At 50.8% G+C, this 23,471-nt stretch overlaps 1 protein-coding gene across 4 annotated transcripts in view; it reads right to left on the bottom strand.

The window, feature by feature from the left end:
* Window positions 1-23,471, bottom strand: part of E23 (Early gene at 23) — a 219,741-nt gene that overhangs the window by 53,862 nt on the left and 142,408 nt on the right. For 3 of the 4 annotated variants that reach the window (XM_065454131.2, XM_065454146.2, XM_065454139.2), the window contains exon 2: window positions 7,595-7,827. In XM_065454131.2, the coding sequence (XP_065310203.1) occupies window positions 7,595-7,827 (233 nt within the window). Of the gene's footprint in view, window positions 1-7,594; window positions 7,828-11,558; window positions 11,764-23,471 lie in introns of those variants that run through there. The other variant, XM_065454122.2, reaches the window with a different exon arrangement.

Here is a 23,471-nt window from a genome sequence, read left to right as displayed (position 1 = left end):
TCAATCTCGAGCATTCTCCTCCGTCTGCTCTGTCGTCGCCAGCCATCTGTCTGGGCCGACGAGACAGGGCTGCCGACGCAGGAGTTGCGACGGGTGAAGGCTTTCCCTTCAAGCGTTCTCTTTTGACCTTTTCTTTATCAACCACGTCACTCACGATTTCTTCGAAAGGCCCGTACGTAACATAATAAAGCGCGTGCACACGGCACATAGTTGCGCTCTTCATTGGATGACACCTCAACTGCCGATGTGCCCGTGCACCTCGAAAAGTCCATCACGCATACGCTCGGGTTCCCTCGCAAAGTCGTCCTTCGGAGGTGGGTGTCCCCATTTCCCTGCACTTACCGCGATGGAATGCGAAGGAGAAAATGGGAAAGCGAAGGCGCCTGTTGTCGCTTCTTGTCGGGCGCCATTCGGTCTCGAAGGAGACTCGCTTCGCTTGTCGGGACCGTTGTGCTGGGTGCGGGATTCTTCAGCTTCGTAGCACGCGCCGCCCATGCCCCCTCCCCCCCCTCCTTCTCTACGCTATCCCCCTCATCACTTTACCTCCCCCTTCAGCCGCTATCGCCTATTTCGTTTCTCCGTCTAAAAGACAGCAAACAAACAAAATGGCGCTGAAGAACGTTGAAGGGGGCACGAAGCGCCAAAAAAGAAGAAACGATTCCGTTCACTTTCGGCGCGCGTGCTGGCGAGGTAAGAGAAGCAGACGACACAGAGGAGCGGTTCGTCTGCTGCGAGCAGAAGGAAAGGCCGGGGGAAGGGGGGGGGGGCGCTATTGCAGGGGGGCTGCCCCACGGTTTGAGAATCAGGTCGACCGGCGGCTGCGAAGAGCGCGCGGGCGCCGCTGCCCCCGCTGCTTCTTTCTTTTCGAAGGCGAAAGTGCCGGCACGCCGCTCCCCGCTATCGAACGCCGCATCGACAAACAGGAAAACAAAAATAACGCGACTACACAGCGACGACCACCATGCCGTCTGCCTAGCCCGCCTGCAGTCTGTGCGCGCCCCCCATCGCAATCTGCCTGGGCGCCCACCACCGTCCATCCTCCTCTTTCCGCCAAACAACGGTAATGTAGGCGCGCACGCGCGCGCGAGCTTGCACGCGCAGGGTTTACAGGAAGGAGCCCGTGACGGATAAGGGCCGTTCAGATAAAGAAAATGGCGTCGACGGCGGAGGCCAGCAGACGACGCCCGGGTTGTGTGTGCCGAATTCTCGTCTGCTGCTGATCCAGTGGTGTTTGTCTGCTTGCCTACGTGTGTGTGTGTGTGTGTTGGCTGCTGTGTCTATACAGGATCGTCGTTTGCGCGTACTACGCCGATGCCACGTTTTCTTTGCTTTTGCCCAGGTTCACAAAAGAACTAATATAAAACGGAAAGAGACAGGCATCTGATATTTTTTAGTGCATTCTTCCCCCCTCAGACACGCTGTCTGCACAAGAGAGGCCGACAGAACTGCGATGACGCAGCTGACTTTCGCTGCCTCTTCGTTGCGCGCACGGCGTGGCGGGGGAACCGCTGACCTAGATTTTCCTCCTCCTTGCTCTTTCTAAATTTATTTAAATTTTCTTTTTCCGCCGGCTTGCGGATTCGAACCCACAACGCACTCTCGTTCTCCCTCCTCTAAAATGTTGGCGCTTGCCTCCCGAACCTCTCAGTGCCGCCTACTGTTAGCTGCGATGCCATATGCATTATTTTCTTCAACGACGACGCAGTTTCCGTTATTACGATGGCAGTTGCTCGGCGTTCATTTCTTTCAGTTTTTTCTGTTTTCAGACTTCTCTGCTATCCCCCACCCTCGTCCCTCGCCAGACGCGAGCTTATTTTGCTTGTCATTTGCAACAACCGCCGTTGGGCAAGCTGCTGTTAACGGCACGGAAGTGGAGGGGACTGCATGGAAGCACGTACACTGCATTCCCGCAGAATGACGGGTCTGTGTTTAACGACCGCCGAAACGTCGAAATTATGAAAGAGCCCTTTTCTTTCTTTTTGAGGCAGACATTCGGCGCGAGTTTTCCCATGCTTCCGCTTCGAGAGCGGATAGCGCGTGGCTTAGGTTAGCGCTATCCGAGAGACCGCAAGGCCGCTTGAAATCGGGGATGTTCGCTTCCAAATGTTTGAGGCATGCCAGTCCCGGCCGAAACTCAACTCAACGCGCGAACATTCATTGTGAAGAATGCAGTCTGACGTTCGTAAGCGTTGTGGGCAGTTCACAAGCGTGGGCGTCAAAAGTGGGGAACGAAGACAACGCGTTCGCTCAGCGTTCCCGCTACAAAGCTTCCTCTTTAATTTTATTTGTGCTTGTAGCTGAGGACGAGTGATTTCCGCCATGTTCTCCAACGGTTATTTTCAAGCCTTGTTCTCTCTCTCTCTCTCTCTCTCTCTCTCTCTCTCTCTCTCTCTCTCTCTCTCTCTCTATCTCTCTCATTCAGAATGTCGCGTGATCGCTATATTTAGAAAACACGGGCATCTCTAATCCGCTCGTGAGGGGGGTTGCCGAGCGGTAACGTGAGAGTCCACGCAAGTCACGTAGTAAACCGGATGCTGACGTCAGCGCCCGACGAGTTCATCCGGCTGCGATGCACTGACGTCATCGTCGCGGAACAGCCGGAGAAAACACTCGACCGATGCTGCTGCCGCCAGTTTTTCTTCCTTTCGAGGGAACCTTGCAATCCCCCCCCCCACACACACACACACTTTTTTTTTTCATTCTGACTTCTTTTCTTTTTCGCGCAAAACTCACGCGAACATCTGCCGGGCGCCAAGAAAACAAAACAAAAAAAGAAACGAAAAGAAGGGTTGGGGAACGCAAGAAGAAAAAAAATGGGGGGAATAACAGGCACCCACCATCCGTGGAATACTTATCTCGAAAATGCTCCTAAGATCAAAGTCTCTGAGGCGACGACCGATCGAGCGTACAGAGGAGGCTGCCGATGCTCCTACGAGAATCGGCCACCCGCAGCGCCGAGAATTCAAGTGAGAGTAAAGAACAAACGCAACAGAACGAAAAAAGGCCACAACTTGCCTCAGTCAACCTCATCTCGTAGCGCTTTCGTAACCGCCTTTCCGCTGGCGCGCTTGCGTTTCGCCCTGTCGCCATTTACAACCACCCCCTCTCTCTTACGATGACCTCACCCGTTCATTCATTAACTCGGAAGGCAACGTACGGGCGCACTCTTTTTTTTTTCTTTTTTCCATGCGTGTCTGAGATAGCGAGAGAAAAGGCGGCAACTCGGGGAAAAGAGGCGGCAACGTGACATCCGACTTTTGCCAACGGTTTTACCAAGCTCCGTATTAAAGGTACGTGTCTGCCTTCATCAATACAAATAGTGCGTTCATTTTGTAGTATTCATCGTTCGTTAAACGGCAACCACGCGATAGAACAATGTCCTCAGCTAACTTAAGTGCACTACATAAGGCATTTCCCGGAGATTTCCGACTGTAATGTCCAGCGTGAACCAAATCGTCCTTATGTCCGCGAATCTCGTTATCATTACTTGGCACCAATTTTGTTCGAGCAGACCACCGCTTATCAGTTGCATCACATGATCCAATAAATTCGGTTTCTTTCAGTCGGACCAAGATATCGTCTACTAGCGTTCGATCACCGATACGCGCTGACAACCTTTCAAACTTGAAAGGGACGCTATTATATTCAACTTATTTCGCAATCATACGTGTATACGATTGTCCCGGAGCCTACGGTAAATCTGCCGACACTTTGTCAAGAGTAATATTAAAAAGGAATTTGAACGAGATTGTTAAATTTCATTTCTAGAACACTGTCATTTCGTCACCTATCTATGCACGTGTCTGGTTCGAAATAAACTCGTAGTTATTCTGCTCTCCGCTTTCCTTTCCTGTGTTATGCACCTGATTTCTGTGTTGTGCGCGCCACAAGAAACAATGAAGAAGACGACGTTAAATAGCTATCCGGCGCCCATTCAACGTGCTGTTGGCAACCTCGGCCCTCGTCGGCTAGTGACCAAGTGCCACCGAACCTTTCCAGAGCGGGAAAGGACCGAAGCAACCGCAAGTGAAAGTTACAAGACCGCTGTTCAAGGCATGCTACGCTACGACAATAGCTTTCAACGGCGTTTCGTTCTCTCCGAGTTCACACAGCTGCGAGCAAGGTCTAGTGTTGCGTGGCTTCCGTGCCACAAAAGGGCTCTTACTGACAGAACAGAGTCCCGCGTCCTTCGGCGCAACCTAGCGGGCCTTTTTCCTAGAAAGCATTCTCGAAAAAGGGAAGGAGCGTGGTTCTGGGCCACTTTACCTCGGCAAACGGAGCCTCATCCGTCTAACCGGCGCCTACAGAAACGCTTCGCTGGCCCTGGACTTGTACGATGTTCTTCTGTCATCCCGCGTTTCTTCACCGGCCATACACAACAAGCGGCTGCACGCACGTGTGTATGTCACGGAGGGCCGTATAGTTGTCCCAATGATTCGTCACCGTCCTTTCTTCTTTTCTTTCTTTTTTTTTTGTGCGGCCAGCATTTTTCTCGGCCACTGCAAGACGAAGATTGAGGCGCAACAGAGCCCCAGCTTTCTATCCCCAACCTTCTTTCTTCGCGCTTCTCTTCACCCTAAATCACCGCCCGTCCGTCTCTACTCCGGCTAACGGCGGGAAGTCGGCGCGCGGCGCAAGAAAGGCTTTCCCGCACAACACGCGCCGCGCAGGAGAAGCGCCGTCGCCACCTCCCGCGGCGCGCGCGCCCTCCTGCAAGAATGGCTTGTCTGGACAGCACGCACGACCGCCGCCGAGAGGAGGCCATTATACGCGCAGGCGCCAGCACGCATACGTCGCTGGGCAGGCGAAGCAGCAGAAGCAAGAAAGTGTGAGAGGAAAAACGAGAGAGGGAGAGACTGCGTGTGTGTATGTGTTGTGGGAGAAGGGGGCGGTGCTGTATGGGCAAGCACCACGTTGCCCGGGGAGCTGTCGACGGTACGGCAGGACAAACCACTGCGCGCGCACCTGCGGTTCATCGCCGCTCGAGAGAAGACCGCGGTGCGCGGAAGCATTATGGCCGGCCTCACGGGGGACACAGATGAGCGCTTGCTAGCGGGGAGCCGCTTTTCTTCGGCCCCCGGCTCGCTTTCCACGGCGCGGCAAGCGAAGGACTCGTCCCCTCCCATCCTCAAACGCCCTCGCTTTTCGAAGACGCCGCTGACGCGCCCGCACTTTCTTCGCCGAATCCTGGCACCGCCGGCTGACCGCGAGACACGGATTCCGCCTAGTTGTTCGGAAGGAAAGGGCTCCCTGACCCACCGACCTCGTAGTAGTAGCGTAGTAGTAAGTAGTGGAATCGTCGTGAAGGCGCAGTGAAGAATACTGAAAGGGAAAACGGTTCGTGGGGGTTTTTCCGCTACGTGCGCGTTTGTGCTTCTCCACAAACCGATCGCTCGAGTAAGGCACGCATGTGTGTACGCGTGTGTGCGCGCCCGTTTTGCATTCTTGTATGTGGGTATGTGAGTAGCTCGAAAATTCCTGCTACGGTTGGACCTTGAAACGTCTATGAGTGGGCACTGAGATATGAGCGCCAGGTCATCGTTGAAGTAATATTAGAGCCTCTTAAGTTTACGCTGTTTTCTGTGTATACGCGAGTTACGTGATATTATAGTGCCTGCGTTAGGCTTGCAATCTGACGTTTATTGTGTTATTGCACCCGACTTTCAGTACTAGGCTTATCGTGAGTATGCTCTTATGCGAGCTACCTATAGAGTGTATGGTTTAGTCGCGTCCAACAATCGTTGAGACCGTTTTTTTTTTTCTTTTTGCCAACCTCATCTAATATCTGCATTATCTAATAGTGAATGTGTTGTCTTTGCAATTTTCATTTTGTGAGGTGATAAAACATTCACAATAAAGGGAACGAGGTTACTCGAGTTCGAATCAGGACATCTAAAAGATGTAAGAGTTGTTCTCCCCTCTTGTCAAGCGACATGTAACTAAGGGCTAGATATTTTTTTTTTATTGTTTTATGACCCCGGAACTAATGCACTGCACAAAAGAAGAAAGACTGCTGACCTGCCACTTGCGCTCGGTGCGCTGTAATTTAACTAGCTTTTGCGATTACTGCCGTTTTCTTTTATCTTGAGCACGTGAGGAGGTTAAAAAAAGAAGGGAGGAGGGAGTTGAATGTTGAGGGAATGATTCGGTAACACAATCACGCCATATGTACGACAGCAGACGCCGATAACTAGCAAGGTCAGTAGGAGCAGACGTGAATCGATTAAATAATCATATCGCGGGTATCCCAAGACGCCGCCGGCCCCATTTACAGACATCCGGCAAAACTTCACCAACGGGCTAAAAATCCAATTTTCTCTCGAATGGATTCTGTTACGAAACGATGGGAGAAAGAGGGGCTGGGTGAGGGCGGATTTTCAGGTCAGCAATATCGAAACTTAGCCGTAAGAAAACGAAGAGAACGGGGAAAGTTATATTGCTTCTGCTGGGTAATTGCGAGGATCTTCAATGTGCTTCCACCACGGCGGAACCGGAGACTAGTTCGAAAAAGAGACGGGAGACATGTGCCGCTGCGCTGCCTCTAAAAAAAAAAAAAGAAAAAACCTAACCTTACGCGAGGTTACATTTTGTTAAGGTTTCAGTTGTCCAATGGAAGGCTTAGCGCCAGCGATACGATTGCTTCAGAATGGATGCTTGCTGAAGTGACGAGCAGAAAATCATCACAGCTGCAATTTCAAGAGAGACTGATGCCAAACGATAAGCAAATGAAACAAGACTTCTCGGCGCAAAACATAATTTCGCCCCGCCCTTTTGTTTACTTGTGTTAGGGAGCTTCCATATTTTTTTGTTCTTTTTTGTCAGATACGGTATAGTATAAGAACGCAGGCTTCGTAGTAGCCAAATTTGTCATATTGGTGCGGCTATAATAAACGACAACGCGGACCCACGCCCACGCAGACGGTTGTTACTTTAGCTTTTAAAACCGTACCTTTACGCGATTCATGGTCGTCATCATCATCATAATCGGCCTATTTTATGTCCACTGCAGGACGAAGGCCTCTCCCTGCGATCTCTAATTAGCCCTGTCTTGCGCCAACCGATTCCAACAAGCGCCCGCGTATTTCCTAATTTCATCGCTCCACCTAGTCTTCTGCCGTCCTCGACTGCGTTTCGCTTCTCTTGTTATCCATTCTGTAACCCTAATGGTCCAACGGTTGTCTAACTTGCGCACCACATGAACTGTCCAGCTCCATTTTTTTTTCTCTTAATGTCAATTAGAATATCGGCTATACCCGCTTGCTCTTTGATCCAAACCGCTCTCTTTCTGTCTCTTAACGCTATGCCTAGCATTCTTCGTTCCATCGCTGATTGTGCGGTCCTTAACTTTTCCTCAAGACTATAGTCCCAAAGCAACAGTGGGTCCCCAAGTGAACACCAGACCTAAAAGAGACGCTGTATATAGGACGGCTCCGGATTCATTTCGAGCATCCCTGGAAAGGGGGGGGGGGGGGGCTGAAAGGTGCAGCACTGCATTGCCGCCATGTTCCGCTGTCGGGCATCAAGTGTATACGGGCAACTCCAGCAGCAGCAGCAGCGGCTCGACTGAAGGACGACCCGTGGGCGAGGCACTCACCGGAGGGTCCCATGACGGCGAGCATCTCTCCGGGTCGCACGAGGCCGGAGACGTCCTGCAGCAGGGCCTTGCTGCCGCAGGACACGCTCAGGCCCCGGAAGGCGAGCTCGACGGGCCGCGCCGCGGCGGCGGCAGAGGACGACGAACCATGGCCGCCGCCCCCGGCGCCGCAGCTGGCGCCGCTGCTGGTCCCCTGCGCCAGCCGGCAGCCGCCGCTTGAAGAGCTCTCCAACCTGCGGAGGAGATTGAGAGAGGAATCGTCTCGTGCAAACGTCAACCGGTCGCTCTTCTCTTTTTTTTTAAATCGCTTTACTCGAAAGATCGCTTAATGCGAAGTTCTGCGAGGTCAAATCGCTTCGCGCAGCGTATACGGTAAACCGTCGTTACAGCGAAATCGCTTTACTCGGAACTTCCCCACGTATTTCACACATGATTATTAGACGCGGAGTGGCGCCAGACTCGGATACTTGATGTAAAGAGAAAAAGCCGCACAACACGGTTAAACGCGGCGCACACGGAAGCACTTTGCGCCAGCCAGGAAGGATAAAGAGCATTATGACAATGATGGCAAGGTGCTTTTCGCTTTGTGGCGGACGGACGTATAGGTCACGTCCTAACAGTAATAATGATATAAATCCTTAAAACAAACAAAAAGCATTGCGAATACAACTCCGTCACCTGGCGTCCCAGGTTTTCGCCCCCTGTGGCTACATTACAAGATCATAAACGACAGACGAAGTGGTTGACGAAGGGCGTGATCAGGATTTCACTTATGACGCTACTGTCGAGCGCGGCTTTGGTTCAATGCACGCTTTACGAGCTTCCGTACTTCAGGAGCGCACTTTCCGCGTTACTACGGCGCATTTGGCACCTCTCTGCTTTCAATGAAATACCGTTTATAAGGAACCGCAATTCATGTCCCGATGAGTGCAATACGAGGGCTTATTGCACTTTGAAAATATTGCAGGATACAGAGAAAACGCAACCTCCTGGCTCCCTCATTTTGTGCGCCTCGTCCGACCGTGTTCGCGACCGGCCATGTCCAGAATATGCGACAAGTACAGCGGCATGCAAACCAATGTGCTTAACATATACTTTCCTTCCCGCTAGTAATTTCCACATGTCACAGTTTCTCTGATAATATTAGTGACTGCAATTACGAAGGTGTGCTACTGGCAGCATGGTCCACTGTTGGAGTTTACACTTAATTAGCATTTCAGGTCTGGCTACAGACGAATTTTGACACGAAGGCCTTGGAAATAATTTCTTTGCCAATACAGGGCTCCCCTAACGCGTCACGCTTTTTTCCCCGAGAAGTTGATACGTTCATGTCGGTTTGAATACAAACTAGCTGTTTCCTTTAAAAGTAAAGCACACTGCAGGAAAATTTCATAGCTTAATTTGGCTGATTTTAAATTTTGCTTGCTGCTTATGCTTGCTTTCCACTGTGGCCAATTCCAATATGTACCGTAGTCGTATTCATTTTAATTTGTGCCGTCCGTTTAATGTACGGAAACGTTCCAATGGGACTGCAGTGCAAAACGCTCTCGTAGTAAGACTGGCTAAATGTTAAATGAGCTCAATGTTAATCCAGAACTTTTAACGCTTTCCTCACAATCCATTCACCATAATACGTTGTGTGTCGTAAAGCCGGGGTAACGTCGGCTCTTCGTTGACGCTACTATAATTAACCAGGCGGTACTATTGCGTAAATGCGGTACGCGTCGCAATCGTTCCAGTGGGCTTTTTTTCTCTCTGGCTTTACATTTCAAGCCGCGGAACGTGGAGAAGCTGAAGGCACGCAGTTTCAGCTCTATTCAGAAGAAAAACACAGATTCCTGCCGGAAATTTCCACATCATCGCCTGATTCCGGTAACACGAAGACTGAGTTCACTTAATCTATAAACAAGACTAAAAGCTAAAAAAAAACGCAGTCACTTGTCACTGATACGCCACCACGAAATATACATTAAGACAGTGAGAGAGGGCAACGGGCACAGCAACACTGTGAGGGAAAACAACCTATACTGTGAATGAAAAAAACAACGTAGAAGACAGCGTTCATCCCCTATACGCTTCTTGCTAATGTTCGAAGTTACGTAAAACGACCAGAAAGGTTAATTCGATACAATTCATATCTGTACAGAGAAAGCAAAAGGGTGTTTTCACGGTGCCACATATTCGCTAGCGCTAAACTTCTTCGAACGACACGAAAATGTAGGAAGCCGACGCAAGGAGATATCTGCGCCAGGATTTTTTAGACATAGCATGCGAGGAGCAATTGAATTTCGGAGAACTGAGCTACGGACGTCCCAGGAAGAGAGTCGGCAGCACCGTCCAGTTATACGTTAGCATAGCTTCGGCATGCTTATGATAAACACTGCGATGTAAATACACCGTTGTCTTTCACAGCGGAACAAATTTAAGACAAAAATAGACATTTCAGTTTATCTGAATCCAGGTTAGAAAAGTTGGTAATGTCAATACAATGAACGCAACACAGCGGGATTTTATTGGAAGTCAACGATGCGTAAGATATACCGCAAATGTGCGGGGGAAAAGAGCCCGATAGCTGTTTAACCGACCTACTTCACATGCAAAACGGTCATACGAAGTTATCTGCGACGGAACAAGTTAAGCTACTCGTTGAAGGTTTCCTTCGACATCGTTATGTGCAGTCTTTTGGAAATTCTTCGGTTGAAACGCTACTACAGAATGTAAGGCCGCTGTGAAGAGAAACGAAGAAAAAGCAGTGTCAGTTTTTAAATAACCTTTGTTAAGCTGCCACAGGCCGAGTTTCGGACTAGACGGAAAGTTTCAGCGCACAAGAATCAAATAGTAAAGGGCTGTTTTCGCAACTTGTCACGTCTTTACGAAGCCGTTGAGCCAAGCAACTTCAGCTTCTAGCAATGACTTTTATTGCAATGGCAATTATGCGGACGCTCGAAGCGTATACCTGCAGCCACCGCTTTTTAGTATAAGTCCTTAAAGTCTTACTTTACTCTGCAGAAGTCATCTAAGGCATTTTCACCTGCGGAAATATAGGGTCCCTTCAGCACACAGCTTGGTAGCTTCACAGAGAAGCCAAAGTTACGGACCGCTTACGGAGTCTCATCAGCGGTCGCGCGCGAGATGCCGCACAGTTACGATCGCGCACGAGTATTCGCTATATTCTAGTTTTTTTCATGCAATTGTGCTTGAATGACACTGAATACAGCAAAACGGTGACAAGGTACTGACATGCACAGGGATACCAAAACTGACGTCCATTATGGTAAAACCTTTTCCGAGGGCTTTGGAAGTCAGTCTAATTACCATCAGCACAAGTTCAAGAAATAAATGATGCCAGAGCGTCTCGTTGGCATGTTTCTAACTGCCAGCAACAAATATAGCTACTTATCAACCTGCGAATCACGCTGTAGCGGCGTCCTCTTGTACAATACTAGCAACGGGCACATATTAAACACAAGAGCACTTAGCACGCGAAGTACGGGCCAATACGATAGAAAAGAACATGCTTTCGCAAATTAACAAAATAATTACCCTAAGCAGGTCAAAGCGAGCCGCACGAATTACCAGCGAATGACAGCAAAGCGAACGACTTTCTGACGATGTAAACCAGCATCTCCAGAACGCAAGTTCAATCGCTTGCATTTCACATCATAATATTGCACGTCGGCTCTTGGACGATCGTTGGATTCGCGTTACCTCGCAGCCTTTTAAAACAAGTATGTCACCGTTCTTACCGATTCTGACAATGTGAGAGCAAATCGCCGATCGCACGATCGGTGCCAAGCCCCAGCTCCTGCATTTCTAAACAATTCTCTGCGAGCGCTCACTTGAACTGTCCTCGGCAGAAATGACCATCGTAGGCAGGGCAGAACTGCGAAAAGAAAGACTGCCGCGCGAGATAGAACAACCGTCCACTGGCGAAAGAAACCGCAGCACAAAAGGAGCAACTGACCCGCATCCATGCCTCACAATGTCCAGCCGCGAGACGTCTCCCTTGCCGAGCACCAAGGACACGTAGCCTGGCAGCACGCGCGGCGGAGATCCCGGCACTTGCACCGAAGTCGCCTCGGCCGACGCGGGCCCCATGGTGCACGCGTCAAAGTCAGCGCGCCTCAAAGACACCACCACCGTTCACACTAGCTGCGCCAAAACAGAGCGCGCGCTAAAACGCGTTCGCGCACACACGCGCGCGCGCTCGGGCAACAGGGGCGCAACGAGCGCGTGACTCGATCGGTCGGTCGTCTTCGTCGCAGCAGCGCTCCCCCAAGAGGCGTTGGCCGCCGCTCCCCGCAAGCACCGCTCGCATCCGCGTCGGCGCGCGCACTACTGACACAATGACCGGGCAATCTCCGCCGTGGCGCCCGGCGGCAGCCATTCTCCTCCGCCAAGCTCTTTCGCTCCTCCTCTTACCCAGTTGTCCTCCTCTCCCATCCTCCTCTCTCACACCCGGACGTACACTAGATGACGGACGAGGAGGAGAGAACGCCTGCCCCCCTCCGAAACAGCCCGAGCTCTTGCTGCTTCGGTACAGTCGTCACCTTGCGTTTCTTGGTCCGGGCCAGAGGTGCGTAACTCCCCTCTTCCCCGCACCCTCGGTGATGCAGTGTTACCGAGGGACTATTCCGTCCTCCTCGCGCAAAATAGCCCGCCCTCTCCATCTGCCCTCCCCATTCCGCCGCGTAAACGTGGCGTGTGGCAGTTCCTGTGTGGTACACGCACCGCGACCCTGCCCACCCCGAAATTCCTTTAGAAGCTATCGGCTGGAAGAATGTACGAGCTGCTCCGTGCGCGTGCGCGCATACATTGCAATGGAGCAGCAGCGCCGGAACGAAACTTGCTCGAGGGTTACGCGGTCCCCTGGTGATTGAAGAACTCAAAACTTCCGAGCCATTCGTCGGGTAACCAGAATATCAACCGAGGAATTCTATGCGAGATAAAGCAGCAAATTAGATTGCGAGAGCAGGCTTCAATGGCAAAAAAAAAAAAAGACTCATGGGGTTTGACGTGCCAAAACCACTTTCTGATTACGAGGCACGCCGTAGTGGAGGACTCCGGAAATTTCTACCACCTGGGGTTTTTAACGTGCACCTAAATCGAAGTACACGGGTGTTTTCGCATTTCGCCTCCATAGGCTTCAATGGCAAACTCGAGAGAAGTTAAGCCTGGATGATGAGTTCGCGTGAGAACGGCTATGCAACACGTGGAGTGAAGGACGAGATACAAACCATGAGCGAAAAAAACATGACACTATTCGAACTGAACGTTAGGTACCCATGTGCAAGTGTTCCACTGCAGCCATGTGATATTCAAGCGACTGGTTATCTAGACGGCAGTCGATTGATAAGAGAAGTCCTTGGCCCCTTAGGCTGGAAATACGCAGTCGGAAACGTGATAAAATGGAAGTCAGATCAGGCTTCGGCAGAGGGCGAGCCTAGAACCTCTTTGCCTGGCAGCTGATACGATATTTAAAATAAGAACAAAGCAGAAACAACTATAAAGTGCACTAGAACGTTGTTTTGATACATTTAGAGGACTGCTTCTGAACACGTGAGAAAATAGTTTCTCTCGCTTATTCACTTTTTTCGTTACGTTTTCGCGGCACTTCTCGTAAATAATATCGAAGTCATGAAACGAAGGCTCAGCTATATTTTGGCGAACCAACTCGATCCTGATTTTTTTTTCCACACCAAAGCCAACAGTGATGCTATGACAGGCGCCAGAAACGGGGTTCAACGTTTTAATTACAGCCGCAAAGGGCGTACTGCAAATAATTAATGCGATAAGGTTTCACCACTGTCCAAACCTTAAAGTGAACCTAAAGCTTGTCGCTGCGACCGTACAGCGTGCCTGTGCAAGCATACGGTACGCCAAGGATGTGGACATTTTGGTAACAAGAAACAAAGATTCCGGGAAAATAATGTCTACTGTTGGTTGGCCAGAGTGAAGGATAGTCGGCGACGTCAACATTTTTTTTAGTGGAGAGAGGCATTCAAGCATTTCGCCATCGTGAGCTCCTGGTCACCCTTATGAAGAACTTAAGACTCAGAAGGCGTCTGCGCTCGCGTTCCTCATTCTTGTCGGGATCCTTTCGCACTGTCCCAGAGGTTTCATTCACACAGACATTTACCAATAAGCACTGTTAACAACCCTTCGGCTTCCAGACGAAGCTGCCAGTGGCTAATATTCGGAGCATGCGCAATCGCTACAGAAGTAAACGAGACTAAGCACCGCGTGATTGATAGCGCCGACAGCTACATTGCATCACTATATACCGCAGTGTTACGCTAGTTACGCCTAGTGCGACGTCTCATTCGTGCTTGTGCGTGTAATAGCGTTTTCAATGCACAGTGGGCATGGACTTTAAAGCGGGCGCATGTGGGACGTTTCTTCTGGTTAGCTTTAGCTATCGTCTTAATATACGTTTCGATTTCCTTTTTCTGCGTTTCTTTGTCGAAATGCGTGCGTGCCTGTTACAATACGGGAAATCCGTACGGCCTTGTTTTGTTAACCGAGCCTTGGGATAGCCGGCGTTGATGTAGCCTATCTTCCCGCTCATTTGCAGTTAAGGAACAAAGGACTTCTCCATGCGTAAATACACGCCCGGCTGCCAATCGCCGCAGTTGATAATCATTCAAGATAGTAATCACATTTAAGCAGTGTGGCAAGCTAACCTCTTTTCTTAAAAACTTGTCCTACAGAGCCAGTCTAAACACAACCCGCCAAGCGATCATGTTCTGTGTATACCCGAAACCACGATCTAAACACCCTTACAAACGCCTACTTGGGGCGAAGGACTCAGCTGCTGGAACTTTCTCTTCGCGATAACAGTTACAGCTTCCTCGGTCAACTCCATCGGGGCAACGACACTTGACTCAGCGCGCGTTCGATCCGGTCCGCGCACCGTTTAGTGTCACAGAGGTGCTCGCGCGGGCGCCACAAGGGGTCAATGAACGAGATACGTGTCCGCCTCGACCGCTGCTAATCTTGTGTACCTTCGGACTCGACGTCTAAAGGAGAGGCGTAACGCCTTCCAGGCAAACGTCACGGGACGTGGACTCCGAAGCAGGGGGAAGCGGAACGCCGGGGAGCAACGTGGAACGGCGTAGTTTCGGACGGCACTCGAAGCTGCAGGAGTGTCATGCAAAGTAAAAGCCGCACATTGGTGTGTTGCCTTGCTTTTATTTTTGTGAAGTTAAACTGCGCTAGGAACGAGACACAGAGGTAGATAAAGAGACAGGACGAACGCAGACTAACAACTATAGCTTATTGAAATCACACAATGCTACCGCTTCGAGCTATACGCATGCCCAAGCCGGATCATAACCGCGTGACCATGGAACACTCCCTCGGCGAGCCCCTATCTACACCCAAAAAAAAATCAAGTTATTTCTTGAGAAGATACACTGACGGCTCGCTGATGCACCTAACTGGGCCATGTCTTATCAAGGAAGCTTCCAAGATTTCACGCGCCCTTCGGTCCTTTGTTAGCCCTAACAGCTTCGTTTTGTCAAATATCGGCTTGCATTTTTTCGCACATGACCTACAATGGACTCGCAGCTTCTTTCCACTGCCATCTTTTAATCATTTAAAATCAAAGGCTAATCTTCCCAAACTGGATAGGCGCCGCAAAACATTCAGACTTTGCCTTTATCATAAGCTCTACCATATACCCTCCCTCTGCGACACCCTTATCAAACCAGTCTTTCAAGCCGTATCAGCCACCATAAAGCAGTTTACCCGCCACATGCTCAGACAAGTGCTCAACTTCAATCCTCCTTTTGTGAAACAGCAGTCCATCGTAATAATCTTCCAGTCAGCGTGATTATTCATGATCCTGCGAGTTTTTGGTTCGCCATTGAATCACTTGCCTGATCGCGTCATCTGCTCGTATTATCTGCAGTGTTCTTTTAAACGTGTTGACCTTCGTGTTCTTTTAAAAACTGACCTTCGTGCTGCCTGTCGCTTCAACGCGAACGAAGCGGCGAGAACATAGCGCACACGAAGCTATCAGCACTCGGAGCACTCTGTCCCCATCGCAGATTAGTTTCAAGGCAGTGCCTGCGCGGCCGTGCCATACGCAGCCGCCACCGGAGTACGGTTTACAATGGTTTGCATCGAGAGGAGGCACCGTCATCGACCACGTCTACCAAACGGTCTACCAGGTCCAGGTCTACAAACGTGACGCTGCTCGATTGCGTCATGTACTACAGCAGGCATCGGCCAGTGCTCGTCTTCCACGAGCCAGAGGCCATCATTCACACGCACCATCATATAACACCAGTGAACATTTTTTTACATTTCGGTGTTTCAACCGCGCTTCTTCGTTTCACGGTTCTTTTGCGCTGTTTCTCGCAATTATACGAATCACGGCAGCCCGCGACGACGAATAAGCAGGTGATCAGCAGCAAATGGTCAGGCGTTGTTTATGTAACTCCCACAGGAGATTCTGCGTGTGATGTTTTCCGGAACCCGCGCCTCCCGATAAGCTTTGATGTCCGCTGTGCGTGTACTTGAGGGCACTTGCTGCTGGCAATTCTATGCCGAAGCAAATTCTTGTTTCGCACTTGACTGTAACTCCGTGTTTTGAGTCTTCCTGCTCCGCGATGGAGTGCGTTTTACATTGGCTGTGCCCAATCAGAGTGAAACGCATAGTCGTTCTGGGTGCACAAAGAACTCTCGAAAGCGGGACGAAATAAACATGAGGCATATACAGTTACTCCCACAAAGATAATTTAAAAAATATATTTAGATGACAAGCTTTCTTATCTCTCCATTCATAAGCAACAAGAGCCAACGTTGCTCCGCTGAAGAAAGCTAGCCGTTGTTTATCACTGAAGGAGTCGCAACTTAGCCGCATTCGCTCTGTTCTCCGGGCGTACGCGTCACACAGGGTGAGGTTAAAACGACGCGAATAATCTACGTGCCTTTTACACTTCTTTTCCTCGGTCCTCATAATGACTTCTTTTCAAGCTAAACAGCGCCAGAAGCACAAGTAAGACACGATTTCGATACTTTTCTTTTTGTCTGGTTTCTGCGGGTTAGCAATCGTTGCGTGCTGCACGCGACCATGCATCGCCAGCGTCGTTACTCGCATCCCGAGTGCTAGCGCACGGCTGACCGACCAGCACGCGATACCGGACAGCATATATACACACACCGGTCACCGGAAACGAGGCGGCTCCGTGCACGCAACTGAATGCGATCAAAGCCTGCGCGGAGTCAGGTTGCGTAAGACCCTCCGATAAGCAAGAGCCGAGAGAGAGAGAAAAAAATAAAGAAACGCTAAGCGCGACTTCTCCGGCTTTCTGCCTCCTATTAAGACGCGTGCGGTAAATTATTCAGCGATTGCCGCAACTTTCGGCGACGAAGAAAAAAGTGCGAGCTGTCCGAGGAAAGCGCCCCTTCGTGACGTCAGAGGCAGCTCGACGCATTATAACGCCAACATTTCCGTGTGCTGTGCCCGATTTCTAAATCGATTTTGCGCACGCGTTTCAAAAGGGTTGCGCCTCCGATTTTTTTTATTATTATTTTTTTTTTTCATTTACAACGACGGATAGTTCGAGATAACTTTGCGGCCGTTTTGAGGGCCCCGTTACCGAATCACTGCTTCTCGCGAACGTATACTTGGCTCGCACTTGTTCTGAAGCAACTGACGCCAATCGACGTGACGAAACGGCAGCATAGAAAAGAGCGTTCTCGCCGCTAACTCGTTCGGAGAGGATAATTAATTCACTTTTCTAAAAGGTATCAAGGTGTCGCCGTGCACAAGCGCAGTTGTGGGCGCCGAAATGCGACCCGATAACGAAAGACGTGGAATAGCTGAAAAAAAAAAAAAGAAAACGTGACAGGTCGCTGTTGTCCTGTCATTTATTCGTATCGTTCTGCGTCTGTTACAGAGTAACACATTACGCAGAGTTGATGACGGTGTTTTAGGGTACGGTGGAAGACGAATTAGACGATTAAGCTGAAACGAATCATCTATCGCTGGAACCGCGGAATAAATACCCCTAAATATGGCGACGCTTGGCGCGAAGGCTCAAGTATTCAAGCAGTCAGTGTCGTATGTCTGCGTAACGCTGGGAAAGCGCAGTTCCGGTCCTGCGATTCCCCGTCACTCACACGAAGCACCCAGTATAGCGACAGCTAGCCATGCAAGGAACTACCGCTTACATTGATCACCGCACAAATAATACTATACACGCGAGACGTCATGGCGTCTCGTAACTGAAACGCAAGATCTAGAACACAATGGACATCGGCGAAGCCAGGAAAACGGCCTGGTTGGTATGAATACGTGTCTGAAAACCATGGCAGCACGACGTTTTTCGAAGGCATATTTAGCGCCAGCAAACAAGGACGGAAGGGAGACGACAACACAATGCGCTTCAATTTACCAACACGCCCAACAAATGGCAATACGACGTTTTTCTTTTTTTTTTGTAGTCCTATGTTCCTTCGACGAGAAAGAACAGCCGTGTAAAGAAAAGAAAAAATCATTCTGGTGAACAAACCGGCGCAAGATGTCGGCACAAGCGCAGCTGCCGATATTTAGCGGTTTGAACACAGCGGAAGAGCGAGCTTAGGAGCATACATGTGCCACTCCCCATTCCAAAGCAGATGGCCACATCATCATCATCATCATCATCATCATCATCATCCGTTCGCGCTTGTGGTGAGTGAGTGAGTGAAATAACTTTATTAGGTCCAGAGAAGACGCAGGGGAGACCCCGCGCCACCCGGTTAGTCCCACGTAGGGACCGCCAAGCCGAGCTTGACGGCTTGGCGTAAATTTCGTAAATTGTAACACCTATCTGTATCCGCTTCATATTGTTTGTTTTCCATAAATGAAGAGGGATCACGAAAAAAAAATAAAAGACATTCACAAGCACATTGACGAAGCCCTGCTCCCCAATTGTCAGAAACCCCCCCCCTCCTTTTTATTTTTTTTTTATTTTTCTGCGGGCTAGTCCCTAACCCACGTTGCCAACGAAGGGTAACAGGCAAGCCTCACCGTTCTCCTCTCACGGTAAAATCACGAGCGATCGCGTGCCTTCGTTTCGAACCTGCAGCTGCAGACGACGAGCCAGACAACGAATTTATATAATGACACGTCGAAAAAAACTAAACTGGATCGCAATCCACTTCAGCCCCCTTCCCACCGACGACAGGTGCATCGCTCACTCATTACGTGGTCACAGGCTACCACACTGCTCGAGCCTGACGCCTGCCCGCGTAGACAGGGAGAGAGAAAAAAAATACATAGGGGTGAACGACCGCACCGTGCGGCCACCGCGGACAGCAGCCGCGGGTTATTGTACACCGTCGCCCGCATGCAGGAAGCGATCGGCACACGCTTTACGTTTCGCCCGGCTTCAGATTGCATTGTTTCCGGGCTCCTCTGCGCCCAGTCAGGCGCGGGCGTGCGACAGATATAGAAAAATAGAAGCCGGCGTCGGCACTTTCTCAATCGCAGCGCTGGGCGCTGAAAGAATCCGCTCGTGTCATTCACCCGCGGGAACCGCTATAAAGAGCAACAGGTCCGATTGATCGCATTGCACGCTTACGAGGCCGTCAGCAGCGAGGGGAGTGGGGGTAAGTAATTAAAGCGTCACATAAGTATGGTTATTAAAACTTCGGGGAGATTCTTTTGTTGAATAACGGCGTAGCCAGGTCTGTTGATTTGGCAACCAAATGCTGTGGAAAAACCGCCGGCAACGGTTAAACATGTCCAATAAATAAATAAATAAATAAATAAATAAATAAATAAATAAATAAATCGTGTGCTTGCTTTAAGGTATATATTCCTCAAATAACTTAAAAATTATCAACATTTTTTTACTTGTATACTGTCTTTTTTTTTGTTTGCCGAATTCATTTGGCCACTTGGGGTCACCTAAATCTCAGCAGGTGAGCGTTCTTGCGTTCCGCTCCCACGGCAATGCGGCCGAGATTCGAACCCGCGACCTCGTGCTCAAAAGCAAGACGCTATGTACAGTATACAGCCAGCGAGAGTCTTCGCGGTGGGGTTCGAGAGAGAAAACAACTCGGTTTAGGTGAAACGGAAAGTGCTTCAGTTGCGTCAGTTATCTGCCCACCCTTTTAAAGGGCTGCCGCAAAGGCAAGAGAAGCGCCGGTCGGTGCGCGTGTGAATGCACTGGCAAACAGCCTCCCCGCCCCTTCCTCCTCCAACCCCCGAAATATCTGCCTCGGCGGCCGATAAGGACGGAGATATGGGCCACGCGTTATCGCCGCGCTGTTTAAAAAAAAAAGAGAGAAACAAATCTCAAGGCGGTGAGCGGTTTCCGCAACTCAAAGCGTCCGAGCGACCCCTCCCAATCAGCGAGTGTCCACAAGACGGCGGCCGGTTTCGAGGATGGCCCATGCGGTCACGTGTAGGCGTCTTGCTGCTCCAGACCTGGCACCACCTGACCGAAGCAGGACGAATGCCCCGCCGCGGTGGCGCTGAGGCTACGGCGTTGAACGCGAGGTAGTAGGTTCGATTCCCTGCCGCATTTCGCAGGGGCGGAATGCAAGGAAGCTCGTGCGATGGCGATAGCGGTACAAGTCAAAGAATGCCAGAATTCGGAGCTCGCTGCTACGCTATCTCGCATAGCCCGTGTGTGCGCATTTAGATGTTAAGCGCTAAATCAATCAATCAATCAATCAATCAATCAATCAATCAATCAATCAACCAATCAACCAATCAACCAATCAATCAAAGAGGGGCGTGATTATTCAACAGCGCTTACAGCCGCGAGCCTACAGGACCGCGGCAGTTCAAGCGAATGCTGTCCCGAATCTAGCTTGGACAACCGCCAATCAAACCGTTTAAGAAAGATACGAGAGGCGATCACACAATTTGCGCAATCTCTGAAACCTAACTGCCACTAACTGCCACGGTGAGGCGAGAATTGAAGGGTATGAGTCGAATCTGCATGATCACGCTCCATTTAAGAGTCTCATTGCCAGCAAGCAAACACGAACCAAACGATATCCGCATTCTGCTTACGAAACCGTGCCCCAGAATGCACCGCCTTCGATCGTTTTCGAGACGTCGCCGTCGGCGACCCGCGACTTCGCATAGCGTTGCGAGCGGCCAAAAATGGGCGCCGAGAGCGGCACGCTGAAAAAAGACGACGACACCGGGACGAGAAAAAAGAAAGAAAGAAAAAGCAAAGAGCCACAGAGAGACGATCGAGGGCCGAGTTTCAGCGAGGTCGACAGCCTCGCCGACGAGTCACCACAGCGGCGGCAACCGGAGATGCAGAGTAGCTGCAGAGGCTGGATCAAAAAGAAGAAAAGAAAAAAAGCAAAGCGAGACCGAAATGAAACAGAATATGCATGATGCATCCGAAGCAGAGCAAAGTGCCGGCACCACGGGCCAGCCGGGCGAGATGCGCCACGGCAATCCGAGAACCGCGAGCCCGATCAGGAAACGAGACTGCTGTGTATACGGAGAGAGATGCACAGCGCGCGCTCTCTACAGGCCGGATAGGAGCAGCACGCGACGACCTCGCCGCCGGCACTTTATGGGCTGAACCGCGCGCCGGGTTTGCGGGGGAGAAGAAGCGCGTGCCAAAAAATCTCGGATAAGTGGTCGCGCCTCGCTTCGAGTGCGCGGCATTTTGTTGTTTTCTTCCCGCCGCGCGTGCCTTGGAAGAGAGCGGACGCCGTAAGCCGCGTCAACCGACTCGATCGCGCTTTCTTCTCGAGCCGAAACCCTCGCACCATCATCACTTGACTAAGAGGGCCGGCTCGAAGTAAGGCCTCGTGTGGCGCCGGCACGCAAGGCGCTCCCAGACTCGCTGGCGTCGCCCGACTTTGCGTTTGCTCAGCGAGGACTTGCGTATCGAGGAGTCCTCCCAGTCCTTCCCGGCAGGCTCGGCGCACAAACACGCTTACGACCTCCCCCCCCCCCCCCCCCCCAACGTCCCAATCCCATCGCACCCTCGCACGTCTCTCATCTAAGCTTTCTCGCGAACCATCTCGCCGCGTCCCCAAACAAGCTCGCACTTAGCGCTGGTCTGTGCGCGCAGAATGCCCGACGGCCACTCGCGCGGTCGTGTGTTTCCGGAGGGAACGAAGCGGGGGCGGAGAATCGAATATGCCGGCTCCGCGTGACGCAACGACAGCGAGCGACCTCTTCTTGACTCGCGGAAGTGAGATGAGCGCCGACCCGAGCACGCGCCGGAACGCATGCCAAGAACGAGATTCAACTAGCCGCCACTTGAAATCGACAGTTCAGAGTATAGGCGCCAGTGGACCGGGGCACGGGGTGGCGCGAATGGAAGGATAACGTGCCACGGACAGTCCTGAGAGACGTCCAGGACTTCATTGCTCCGGATTTTCAGAAAGAAGTCCTTGATAAATCCTGTGAAATGCAGTCAAGATGTGTAAAAAGTCCCGGACATCCAGATAAAGTCCTGAACATCGTGAAATAATCCTGAGCTAGTGGAAGAGTCCCGAACAGTGAGAGTCCTGGATATCGCAAAATAGTCCTCGGACATTGTGTAAATTCCCGGTATTCTCAAAAAGTACACAGTATCCCAAAAGAGTACCTGGTATCCCAAAGATTAGGACCTGGCATCCTGAAAGAATCCTTCGTATCGTGAGAACGTCCCGGATATTAAGTGAAGTTTTCGAAATCGACCCTGTTGCAATAGACATCGGTCTCGGATTTATGGCCTGGTGAAGATTAGCACCATCGAGAGTTCGGGCGTATGTATGCAGGCAAGCCCTTTGAACGACGCGGCGCACGCAAACGCGAAAAATTCTCGACTTTGCCGATATATCTATGCATTCCGCGCTTGTGGGCAACGTTTCAACGAGAAACGTTTCCTCCGTCGCCGAAAAAAGCCTGTCGAGAGATGCAGTATAAGAAAAGTTTACACCCTTTGAGTCATATCTTTGCACACAGCAATAAACGTCATCTGTCTTGTCCGCATTTCCTTTTTTTAACCCTGCGAGCCCGGGACTTCCAAGTAACGAACGGCATGCGCGTTATCAGCACGGCATAGCATTGCCGACAGGAAAATAGCGGGCGCGGCGTTTTCAAGAAAGGAAACGCAAGCAAGGCAGATGACGATTATTTTTGTGTGGCAGATATACACCCCAAAGGGCGTAAACTTTTATTTAGAGTGTGACATAAAAGCAATGCCTGCGAAACGCGTTAGCACAGCGGAAGTCAAGGTGAACTTCCGCGTTCGAAGCGCGACAAAGTCCACTCTTGCGTTCTGAAGAAGAATCACCGAGTAATGCGCTATTTCCGCCACCAAATGTTGCCTTGACGCAAGACAGAAGAGGACCACAGGCGAAATAAAGGTAATGCGTACTCGAAACCGGGCGTACTTTCCTAAACAACTACACTCCTCAGGCCACAACACTCCCCCCTCCCTTCCCGGCTTCCGGACTTTTTGTATGGGAGAGTTGACGGCCCGAACCCCGGAGGAAGGAATCACGGAGTCGGGAAACGGCCGAGGCTTATCGACGAGACACAGCCGCGCGTCGGCTTGCAAGAGAGGAGCAACTGCACCACACACAAACGCATCTCTGGAAAACACGCCCCTCCCAAAGTCAACGCCGGTCGACTTCGTGTTCCCTGTGCGTGCGGATCTTCCTGACGGTGCCGCTGCAAATGAGCCATCTCCGCCGAATGCGACAAAGGGTTGCAAGAAGGCAACAGCCCCGCCTCATTCAGTGGCCTCTACTTGTAGTATACGCATATGCCACTCGCCAGATTGAAAACGGTCGCTGGTGGCCGGCACCGAGCAGGGCGAACACCTCTCTTTCGCTCTCCATGGGGGAACGTGCTTCTATACACAGCGTCGAAAGCTAAAAATACAGAAGCGCCGCCTTATTTACGGTG

This window comes from Dermacentor albipictus, chromosome 2 (genome assembly GCF_038994185.2).
Source record: "Dermacentor albipictus isolate Rhodes 1998 colony chromosome 2, USDA_Dalb.pri_finalv2, whole genome shotgun sequence".
Classification (NCBI taxonomy): Eukaryota; Metazoa; Arthropoda; class Arachnida; order Ixodida; family Ixodidae; genus Dermacentor; species Dermacentor albipictus.
The sequence above is the reverse complement of the archived record's forward strand: the minus strand, read 5'-3'. Positions and strand labels throughout refer to the sequence as shown.